Genomic DNA, 12130 nt, shown 5'->3' with positions numbered 1-12130 from the left:
AGAACTTCAAACAATAATGGAAAGAAGTCTGACAGAATTACATTAAGAATAACATGGCACACAGTGTGATTTGAGTCAAATGAGATAACCCATGCAAAGCACTTTGTAAAACAAAGTGCTATAGAAATGCTTATTTTCATTATTATTATAACTATTACTCTACAGTCACTTGTTCTCCAGCCTGGTGATGACTTCATTCACAGAGCCTTCAACAGCACTCCTACTGAAGCCAAGCAACAGTTACAAAGCAATACAGTAATCTGCTGGTAAATTTTTAACAACTGGGTAAAAAAATGTATGCACACAACCTTTTAAGTTTAAAATCTGCATTATTAATATTATGTCTACACAACCCACAAATTAATAAATCAAAACTTGATGTGTATTAAATGCTAAAGAAAGTGATCATGCTGAAAATTTAATGAGAAACAGTTGGAAATCACTCCAAGCATACTCCTGACAATATTTGTTGTTGTTATTCAGTGGGTTCAGTTATATGACTCTTCATGAACTCATCTGATATTTTCTTGACAAAGATATTGGAGTAGTTTGGTATTTCCTTCTCAAGCTCATTTTCTAGATGAGGAAACTGAGGCAAACAGGGTAAAGTGACTTACCCAGGTCACACAGCTAGTCAGTATCTAAGGACAGATTACAATTAAGAAAGCAAGTCCCCCTAACTCTAGGGGTGGCATTTCATCCGCTGTACCACCTAAGCTACTCCTATACTGCTATTTTTTTATACTACTTCTTTACACTTTATACTTGATCCTATACCACGTGCCAAAATAAACTTCAAATGAATAAATGATCTAGCTACAAAAGGTAAGCATATCAAATAAGGAAAGGAATTTCATAACTATGATTAAGGAAAAATTTCTAGACCACAGATAAATTAGACCAGAAGGTTAAATGATTGCATTAAACTGAATAGCTTCTACACACAAAAAGCAAGATCAATACAGTCAAAATTAGAAGAAACAAATTAACTGAAGAAAAAAAAATTTGCTGCAAGTTCTTCTGATAAAAATTTGATAGCTATACAGAGGTAAATAATTCAAATATAGAAGTAAAGGTATTCCTTAACAGACAAATGGTCAACCAGCATGTACAATCTGCTATCAGGGGAAGAAAGCCAATTTGTCAAAAATCATATGCAAAAATGCTCCAGATCACTAAAAATTAGAGAAATGCAAATTAAAATGAATCTGAAGTTCTACCTCATACCCACTAGCTTGGTAAAGTTAACAAAGATAGAAAATGAGAACAGTTGAAAGAGCTACAGGAAGTTAAGCACATTATTGTTGGTGGTGCTGTTAATTATCTGGCCTTTCTGGAAAGCAATCTGAAACTATGCACAAAAAGTAACTAAACTTTGTATACCTTTTGATTTAGTAATACCTTTGGAGACAACAGCTTCAAAGAGAGAAAAAGTTGATGTGAACAAAAATATTCATGACATAACTTTTTAACTGTAGCAAAGAACAGGAAATTAAGGACATGCCTATCAATTTGAGAATAGATGGAAAATTTACAGAATATGGCTATTATAATAGAGTATTAATATATTGTAAGAAATGATAAAACAGATAATCCGAGAAGACTAATACTGAATGAAGTAAATAGAATCAAGTACAGAATTACTGTACAGAATTAGTATTTACAACACTAAAATTTTTTGTTTTTTAAAACAAGATCTTTAAACAATACAATGACCCATCACAACTCCAAAGGACCACTTAAGAGACCAATCTACCTAAAAAGGAGATGTAATGGATACAAAGTGTAGGAGGCAAAATATTTTCAAGAAAATATAAATGCAGAAATTTGCTTTGTGTGACTATATTCATTTTTCACAAGAGAGAGCTTTTGTTTAATTTGGGAGGGGATAAAAACTTAAGAGACACGTGGTGATACTGATATAAAAAAAGAGAGAAAAGAGGATCATTGAAGTATTTAAAGAAAAATGCACAAAAGAGAAATGAAGAAGGGTCAGAGGGAGATAAGACTGCAGGACAACTTTGAAAGTAAAGCACTGAAATTGTGTGTGTGTGTGTGTGTGTGTGTGTGTGTGTGTGTAAATAAAATTAATATTTGCATTTTACACAAAATCCTATCTTCCCCATGTGGTAATATTAGTGTTTGCTAAGTTTAGAGTAACTATTTTTTAATTTTAGACAAAAAACACTGCTGTTTGTGAATGGGATTTGGATTTCTAAACCATAGCTTAAAATAAAAGACAGATAAACTCTTCAAAAAGAATTCAAGAAGCCTCTATAACATGGCTTAAGAAATTAACTGCCAAGAATCTCACCAATCTAGTTAAAAACATCTTTAAACGGAAAACTATAGAGGAAAAAAGACCACCTACATATAGTTGCAAATTTAGATGCACTAAAGATTAGATACAATGCAGCAATAAGAATATCAATAAAGACACTAGAATAAATTCAAAGGAGGAAAAAAAAAGAAAGGAGCTAAGAGTAGTAAAACAACTGTCTTGTCATATTGTATAAACATGCACAAAATATATATACCAGCAAAATAAAGAGATCCTAATGTGTACAGAAATTTGACTTTTTAGATTTCACTGGGCCTTAATGAGATGAGATTAATGACTAGAATGTCATTTCAGAAGGTTACAGCCAATTTAAAAGAAACAATTCATACTAAAAAGATCTGGGGATTTATTGAACCACATGCTCAACATATGTTACACATTTTAATACAGCAACCAAAAAGGTTCATAATCAGATAATGTTTCAGAGGTAGAAATTTAGCTATCTTAAATCTAATACTGACCCATCATACACAACCACACACTACTTTGACAAATGAACTATTTTTACATGGAAATATGAAGTGCCAAGTACAGAAATCCTTAAGATTAAAAGTAACACCACAAATAATTTAATTAATACCTACCTATGTGTCTTCATGTGTTTTTTACAATTTAATGAGGTCTTAAATGTTTTCTGACAATAAGGACACATATAAGGTCGAAGATCATTATGAATGCCCATATGTCTCCTTAGGCTACCACCAGTAGTAAAAGCTCCATTACATATAAGACACTTGAAAGCTTTCAGCCCAGTATGTGTTCGGATATGTGCTTTCAGCACTCCTGCAGACACAAAACCTCTTCCACATTGAGAACATTTAAATGGTTTCTCACCAGTATGTGATCTAAGGAGAGGGGGGGGAAATTAGTAATAATAACTTAAATTAATACAGCATTTTGAAAGTTGCACAGCACTTTTTATATATTATTCCAAAGATTCTCAAATTAAAGCCTGTACCACAAAGAAGGTAGATATTGTTCTTCTATTGTTTTGGAAAAGTTTATTGATTTGTCCAACACAATATATGCACTAAATAACAGATCAAGAACTAAAATGAGATTCTGGGATTATAAATACAATGTTCTTTCTACAATAATTCTCCATTAAGTTTCTATTTCTTTTTCAGTGTTATTAGTTATATAAGAACAAGTCCAAAAAGTATTTTTTAAAAAAATAACTCCAGTTAATAGATGTTATCATACACTGAAATCCTACCATGATACCTAATCATGGCACAAAGATGACCCTTGGCTCTCTAAAAGACTATGTCAACAAAATATAAATCTAATACCTCTTAAACAAGTTGAAAAGTCAGTGATTATGGTATTGTTGATGAGTTACATATTTATATATTATAACCTCCCCAGAAAATTTTGGAGAGGCTCATCAGTAGAAAGGTGACAATTTTCTTTTAACCCACAAAAATTTAAAGAATCTATTAGTTAAGGCATAAAGAAATTGTGATCTAAATTGTTAGGAGAGAAAACCCACAACAAATTAAATCATGGATCCTGGAAGTATTGAAATATTTCTATTAATATTGATGAGAATAATTAATTATTGGTGCTTGTAATATGTATTCTCTATAATTTCAACAAAGTCAGAGATAAAAAGAAATAGGACAAAAGAAATCCACTTGAGTAGATAGCTAGGAGATAAATCCAAATTAAATAATCCAATCAAACTATTCTATGTCAAATGAGAAATTTTGAGCATCCCAAATCAGCTTTACTCTCTTAAATGTCTTAAATTCTACCAATTCACATCCATTATTTATTCTATTCTTTTAAAATGAACTAATTTATTCAGCATGATGTCATATATGAAATATTTTCCTCAAAAACACCCTGATATGAGATAATCAATATATGTTATTTCTTTCTTACAAATGAGCAAACTGATATTCTGAGACATTGACTTAAGCCCATAGTCCCATAACAGTATCTCCAATGTAAAACCAGTTATAACATCTTTATATCCTGTACTCGTTATCTTACCTTATTGTAAGACTTAAATTTTCCCAAGAAGCTGATATTGACAAAAACACTTTCAAGCTTAAAAACTATATGTACATTATCATATTTGATCCACATTAAAATCCTACAAGGTTACTATAACTGAACTTTCACTTATATTCCTTATATGTTATCTTACCTGATGTGCTGTTTAAGGTGGCAAGATTTTTTATAAGCTCGGTGACAGTAAAAACATTTGTATGGTCTATCTGCTTCATTGACAAAATTATTATTAAAGTAACTTTGGAAAAACTGGCTGTTTCTTGGGATTGGCTGAATGAGACCTAAAAATCAAAAGAAATGTTGTATTCACTGTCAAAAGTATTTTTAAAATTTAATTACAAGTTATAATTAAACCATTAATAACAATCTATGCTCCTGAAAAACTATGGTTAGATAGCATTTTTGTAAAAATAAATGTCTCTTTAAAAACAAGAATTGACCAATAAATGAAATACATAATTTTTAAAGTTAATTATGCTATAAATCCAAATTTTATCAACACTTTTTTTTTATTATAGCTTTTTATTTACAAGATATATGCATGGGTAATTTTTCAGCATTGACAATTGCAAAACCTTTTGTTCCAACTTTAACCCTCCTTTCCCCCGACCCCTTCCCCCAGATGACAGGCTGACCAATACATGTTAAATATATTAAAGTATAAGTTAAATACAATATATGTATATATGTCCAAACAGTTATTTTGCTGTACAAAAAGACAGACTTTAAAATAGTGTGCAATTAGCCTGTGAAGGAACTCAAAAATGCAGTTGGACAAAAATAGAGGGATTGGGAATTCTATGTAATGGTGCATAGTCATCTCCCAGAGTTCTTTCAGTGGGCAACATTTTTCTTTTAAATGAAGTAGCCCTATGTAGCTATAGAGGGAAAAAAAAACACATTTAAAGAAAATGAATGTCTTATTCCAACAGTCAAAATGTGAAGCCAGAATAAATCAACCCGTATATATTTTCATGATACCAAAATTTAATTATATAACACTATTTTATGCATTATAGACTTATGCCAAGTTTATGTATTGTGGATTTGAATATCTTTTACTACTGGTTATAAATAATGTATTACTATCTATTATTAAAAATGTCACAGATGATTCTGCCAATTCTTATTTTATTTTATTATACTTTTTTGCAGAAATTTCTCAGAAAGTTATAAATTATTTTATTAAAATCATTTGCTTATATATAAATATTTCCCTTGTGAAGTTCCAAAAGAAAATAAATGGAAACATTTTATATTACTTGCTGAAGATAGCAACGAAAACAGATCAATGCTTTTTGGCCACCACTAACTTTAGTAAACTATAGGATATCTAAATGACATTCCACTTAGTGAAATGAAACACTGAATGATCAGTTTCTTTTTTCATCAAAAGTAATGCTATGACATTAAAAAAAAAAAAAACTGATGATTAAAAGAAGGCAAAATAAAAAATTTTAAACTATCAGAACTACTTTAAGCAGGTAGTTTTTTTCACTAATTAAGTTGGAAATTCCTATTAAAAGAGCAATTAAGACTGGGGAAATGAAGTTTTTGAAAACTCAAAGAATGATTTTTATAATGAATATTTTATAAGTTTTACTATCATTCAAGATTATATACAGTCATCTTTAAAAAGACAACAATGTTCATGTGGTTATCCTACAAATATTATTTAGAAAAGAGGTGCTTAATCTGGTATCCCTTAACTTAAAAAAATTACAATTATATTTCAACATAATTAATTTCTGTTGTAATTATATACTTTTTTTACTTTACTCGCTTAAAAACATTCTGAAAAACGGTCCAGAGGCTTCACTAGATTGCCGAAGGAGTCCATGACCCCAAAAAAGTTAATAACATATGCTTTTGAGAATTCAGTAACTACCTCATAATTTTTTAAAAAGTATGATGCACTTATTTAATATTAAAAGGTTTAGATATCACAGGTATGTAAGATGCCTTCTTTAATAGGATAAGGAGTATTTTTTAATACCAAGAATAATTAAGAATGAAGTACTAGATTTCATTATTTAGAAAATCTTAGCTAATCAGTGGAAAAAATATAGTGATTAATATCTTCTGTAAAGCAGAAAAATAAATTTTATCAACCAGTCAACAAATATTTAATAAGTACTTAATATATGCAAGGCACTATTGCTAGGCTTTAAGGAAGGAAATGAAGAGAAAAATGAAACGTTCTTGCCCTCAATCTATTAAATTACATTTTATCAGAAGAAAAAGCCATAGGAAGATGTATAAATTGTACAATATTATATAAATATGTACAAAATGTTTTGTACAAGGGACTTTTGTTAGAGGGAGTTCTAACATTTGGTATGATATTTGTGATATCTACAATGTACTGAAATGCCACTGGAACCATCAAGAATATCAAATATCTGTAGAGTTTTAAGTATATTGATTGTATTCTAATTGTTCAAAATTTGATAATCCCATATACATGAATACTCTAATAACTCAAATATTTAAATAGAATTCTCCACTCTCTAGCCATGTCAAATAAGAAGATATTGTACAGCATAATTTTGTTATCATGAGCAAATTCTATAGAAGAAGCCAAAAATTCACTGAAATAAGTCTTGTTATTATAATCTCCTGAAACCAAGGACAAGAAATATGGTGCTAGCCTGGATAGCCCAATATCTAAAAACTCTCCTTCTGGTAGCATGATCCTCAATTTTTTAATTCCTGAGAAGGCAGTGATTTCTCCGATCCTTTTCCTAAGTCAGCCATAAAGAAAATAAATACCACAAAGAACGTGATGGCATTGAAAATGTCCTTATTCCACAATAAGATGGACTGACAATAGAAAAGGCTGACACTTTCAACTCCCCAATTTCATTCTAAGAATTGCTTGAATCTCTGGAGTCAAACTAGAAAAACAAATATAAAACAAAAACATCTATAAACTTCCAGTATGGTCTACTCTACATAGGCCTATTCTGAGTCTAGGAAATATACAGAGTAATTTAAAGGTCACTTCAATAAGATTCCTAGTCATAACTGAAGTCATTAGAGACTTCCAGGATCCCTAGAACAAAAGAAACTCATTGAATATGTCCAAGGCAATGTTGGTATACAGGAGGAATACTAAAAAGTAGTAAAATGACTTTGAAATTTATGAGTTGCTGTAAGACTATTTTTTAATCCATGAATTCAATTCAATCACATTTATTATGTACCAATTAAATAAAAGGCAAAGTACTGAGCACTATGAATCCAAACACAAAAATGAAACAAACCTCTGTCTTCAATTCTTAAAGAGCTTACAAAATTACTAGGACAGGTAGGAAAGGGGAAATTCAGCTTGAAAACAGAAAATAGCTATATCAGGAATGAGATAGGATAGACAGAGAACATCAGCACCTAGAGAACAGGGAAAACTTGATTAAGCCTGAAAACTTTAGGAAGCTAGATGGCACAATGGATAGCATACTGGAGTAAAAGAGTCCTGAGTCAAAATCCAGTCTCATATCTGTGTAACCTTGGACAATAACTACCTCATCTGCCATATTTTTCTCATCTGTAAAAACGGTGATAATAGTAGCACTTACTTCTCTAGGTTATTATGAGGGTCAAAGAAGATGATGGTAAAGTGCTTAGCATAGTGCTTGACATATAGTTAAGCCCTGTTGTTATCTACTATTATTGAAAGACCAAGGGTTATCTGAGCTTAGCTTTAAAGAAAGAGAAAAACATTGAGGGATCAAGCTGAGGGGTTAATGTATTATTGAGAACAGTAAAAAACTTAACCACACTGCTTAAATTTAAAAAATAATTAAGAAATTTTCTTGAGAGGCTTCTTATAAAGACCTTCTCAAAATATTTTTTCTTACCAAGAGTCTGTAATAGAACTATAATAAAGGGACCAAGAGAATATTTTTATCAATAGTGCTATTTCATTGTACAAATTAAAAATTTTAATGTCTAGGATAATTTTACAAGGAAAATTAAGTATCTAACAAGATAAAAGAACTATGGAGAGATATTATATGGAAATTGTTGGAAATATTCTGCTTCAATCTTGCAAATTTTGACAGAAAAAATCTGCAGAGGGATTTAGAGTTCTTTACCATCTCGAAGGCACATAGTGTACTGCAAAGAATAATTACCTTAAAGTATTTTTTAGTTATTTAATTCCTAAGAATCAACCAAGATTGTCTTTTGGAAAAATGTTATGTACTTCATGAAGCATAAGGAATCTGACACATAAGTACAATTTTTTGTGTGTTCGTGTGAGGTAAACAGGGTTAAGTGAATTGTCCAAGATCACAGAGCTAGGAAGTGTTCAGTGTCTGAGGCTGGATTTGAACTCAGGTTCTCCTGATTCCAGAGCTGGTGCTTTATCCACTGCGCCATCTGACTGCTCCACAAAAGTACAATTTAATTAACATTATATTCAAACCAACTGAACCACACAGATGCTAATACTTAAGCCATTCCAGAAGGTGTAAAATGAAATAGTATTCAATGAATTATAAAATATTTAACATATCTTACCTAAGTCAGTAATGAGAATTGGTTCTTGCAAAGGAATATCTGGCACTGGAACATTCGACTTGCCTACTCGAACTTTGGCAGGTTTGCGCTGATGTCTCAACTTCCTTAGTTCGGTGTGCTTAAAGTGCGATGCAATATGGGTCTTTCTATGACCTGATGTTCGAAATTTTTTGTCACAGTGAGGACAGGCAAAAGGTCTAACTCCTGATGGAAATAAAAAGATAATTGCACATAATTGTGGCAGCCAATACACCTCAAAAAAATTACTGCAAAGTGTAAAATAATTATGGTGTGGTGGATTAAGTGCCACACATACAGCCAGAAACACTTAGAAACACTCATCTTTCTGAGTTCAGATCTGGCCTCAGATGCCTACTAATCATAGGAAGCTAGGCAAGTCATTTAACCTTGTTTGTTTCAGTTTTCCTTATCCGGGAAATGAACTGGCAAACCATTTCAGTGTCTTTGCCCCCCCACCCCCACCCCCAAAAAAGGGGGCAGAGGGGCTTCCACAGAGTCAAACATGACTGAAAAGCAACTGAACACAAAAATAATTTTCACATATTACTCACTGCTGTATGTATCTGGCTCATTATTACATAATTGAATCTATGTGAATACCTATGTGTTCTTCCATAAACAATGTTGAAGTGAAGATATGCCACAAAAATATTTCAAGAGAATACTAAAGCAATTTGGCTAATATTGGGAAACTACTGGAAGTAAAAATTTTGTATGAAAATTTTTACAGCAGACTACTATTCGATGATTATTGAATAGTAAGTTTTCCAGATTTTTTGCAATTATTCCTCTTTGCTTATAGGCCTTTTGAATTTTTGGCTATTCATTAATTAATAAGTTGCATAGAAGAAATTAAAAACATTTAAAGTGATTTAATAGTAGACTCTTATCTATCACCCAACTTCTTAAACTATTTTTCTTACTTTGTGAAGACTACTAAGTGAAGGGAAGGAGTGTTCTAAAGCTATGCTTTCTTTAGCATGGAGACACCTTGATGCACATAAGTAACTCCTTTGAGACTTAGCCACCAGTTCATTGCCTAATATATGCCCAATGTCAAAGAACCAAAATACATGGGTATTCCTGAATGATATTCGCCCAACTCTCTATCAATTATACTACAGTGTCTCATTTTATTTAAAATGAAAATTGGGGGGGAGGAGTTTGTACTAACTTGAAGAGATATAACAAAAAAGGTTTTAAAAAATAAACATCAACCTTTCCTTGTTATTCTAAAAAACAATAAAATTAAAAATAAATTACCATCATTTGATGAAAAAAATTTAAACTCAAATATTTTGATCTTAAAATATTGAGGACATCAATAATGCATAAAATATCAACTACATAATAAATATAATTCTTTAACTTAACAACAATTAAATTAAACAAAAGGGAAAAAAATAAATTCTAGCATACTAAAATGCTTGAGTACCTAAAATTATTATAGTCTGAATTAAATAGAAAATGTATCTTCTATGAGTTCACAGAAGTATTCATTTTTTTCCTTCAAAACTGAGAATACATACAGCTACCAAAGTGATTTTCCTAAAGCATAGGCTTGATCACATCACTCAGTTGTTCAACAAATTCTAATGGGTTTCTATTATCAAAAATAAATTCTAGTTTGGCACTCAAAGCCTAGGAAAAAATCACTTTGGCAGCTGTGGGGGAGATGATGAGGCAGAAAGAGCAGTTAGTAGTCCATTACAACAGTACAGATAAAAAAATTCCTCTTTTAAAGTGATTCATATGCAAAATTCTTATATTCTCAACTTGAACAATTCTTGCTAATTGATTTATTTCTACTAAAAATAGTTTTCCTTTGCCTAAATAAAATGATAAAAAAGATTTTATAACTTATATAAAGTGCCAAACTTCTTCATGGCACAGAAATAACTCTCTGAGTGCCACTGAAATAAGTCACATAAACTGGATCCAATACAAATTTATGTTCCACAATTTAAATTCAGTCTTCATTGCACAGGACAATACTTTTATTTTTCCCCAATGGACTCATATCACAACCCTTAGATGTATTATTTCAAACTTCCTATGGCTTTACCATACCTTAAAGGTGCCCATCAACACCTACTTGACAGAAAAATATAGTGGATCGAAACTTTTTCTCTTCTGTTCTACTCCTCAAAACCCTTCAGAAGATATGGTGCTTTTCTTCAAAGCCAGTATCCTCAATTTTTGATCCATTCCCTATTTTTGCTTTCCTCTTTGATCATCCCTTTTAATTTCCTGATCTTCAATCTACTTATATATTGGGTTCCTTCCCCTTTGGCCTATAAATCTTCCAATATGTCCCCTACCCTTAAAAATTTTCACTTAACCCTGTCATCTCCCCAAATTATTGTTCTATCATCTCCTTCAAAACAGCTAACCTCAAAAAAAAAAAAAATGCTATATACAATAATGTTTCTTCTGTATTCATTTCTTTTTATCTAGCTTCTAATCTCACTATAAATAACTTAAATTATTTTCTCCAGAATTAGTAATGATGTCTTAATTCTTAGATGAAATTTTCAGATCTCTTTTTGGCTTCTTTGCACCAGTTGATATAGATGACCACAGCTTCTTGAAGGTAGGTACTATTTTTCAATCTATTTCTAGCAATAAGCACAGTGCCTTTGACTACAGTACTGCTTACAAATGATTTTTGAATTGCATTTGACCCTAGAAAATTATATGCCATCTTAGCAAAGTGTAATCTTCAATTGGCATTCCCATGCGGGAAAGCCTTAAGCCTTGAAGTTTGGGCTCTATGTCTATCATCTCAGGCTAAATAAATTTGCAGAAGTTCTCCACCAGAAAGTTCAACATTCAATGAATAATGAGTTTTTTCAGTCGTAATGATTCAAAAATGTTACTAAATATGCCACAGAGAGATTTTGATAGATATAAAAGGAGAGAGTATTAACATGGCTAATATGGATTCTTCAGAGTTTTGAAATATTAAACATGCACATTTATTTGGGAAACAAAGTATGGAGACATTAACAAATTACTCATAGATTAAGTTATGTACCAATATCTAATAAAACATCTTTCTCTTTTACATTTTTTCTCATTACAAGATGTCCTAAAATATGGACATTAGCATTACGCCAAATCTAAATATAATAGATATATCTAAGCTGTAGTGTTTGTTAAATTCTCCAATTTCAATAGGGAAGATCCAATAATACAAAATTTTTCCCTTTCTCTCCCAAAGAC

At 31.1% G+C, this 12130-nt stretch overlaps 1 protein-coding gene across 1 annotated transcript in view; it reads right to left on the bottom strand.

The window, feature by feature from the left end:
- ZNF236 (zinc finger protein 236) overlaps nucleotides 1-12130 on the bottom strand; it is a 208242-nt gene that overhangs the window by 94356 nt on the left and 101756 nt on the right. The window contains 3 exon segments of the mRNA XM_051970545.1: nucleotides 2926-3186; nucleotides 4497-4641; nucleotides 8885-9088. Of these exon segments, the coding sequence (XP_051826505.1) occupies nucleotides 2926-3186; nucleotides 4497-4641; nucleotides 8885-9088 (610 nt within the window).

The sequence above is a fragment of the Antechinus flavipes genome, chromosome 1 (genome assembly GCF_016432865.1).
Source record: "Antechinus flavipes isolate AdamAnt ecotype Samford, QLD, Australia chromosome 1, AdamAnt_v2, whole genome shotgun sequence".
Classification (NCBI taxonomy): Eukaryota; Metazoa; Chordata; class Mammalia; order Dasyuromorphia; family Dasyuridae; genus Antechinus; species Antechinus flavipes.
This window is presented reverse-complemented; position numbering and strand designations above follow the sequence as displayed.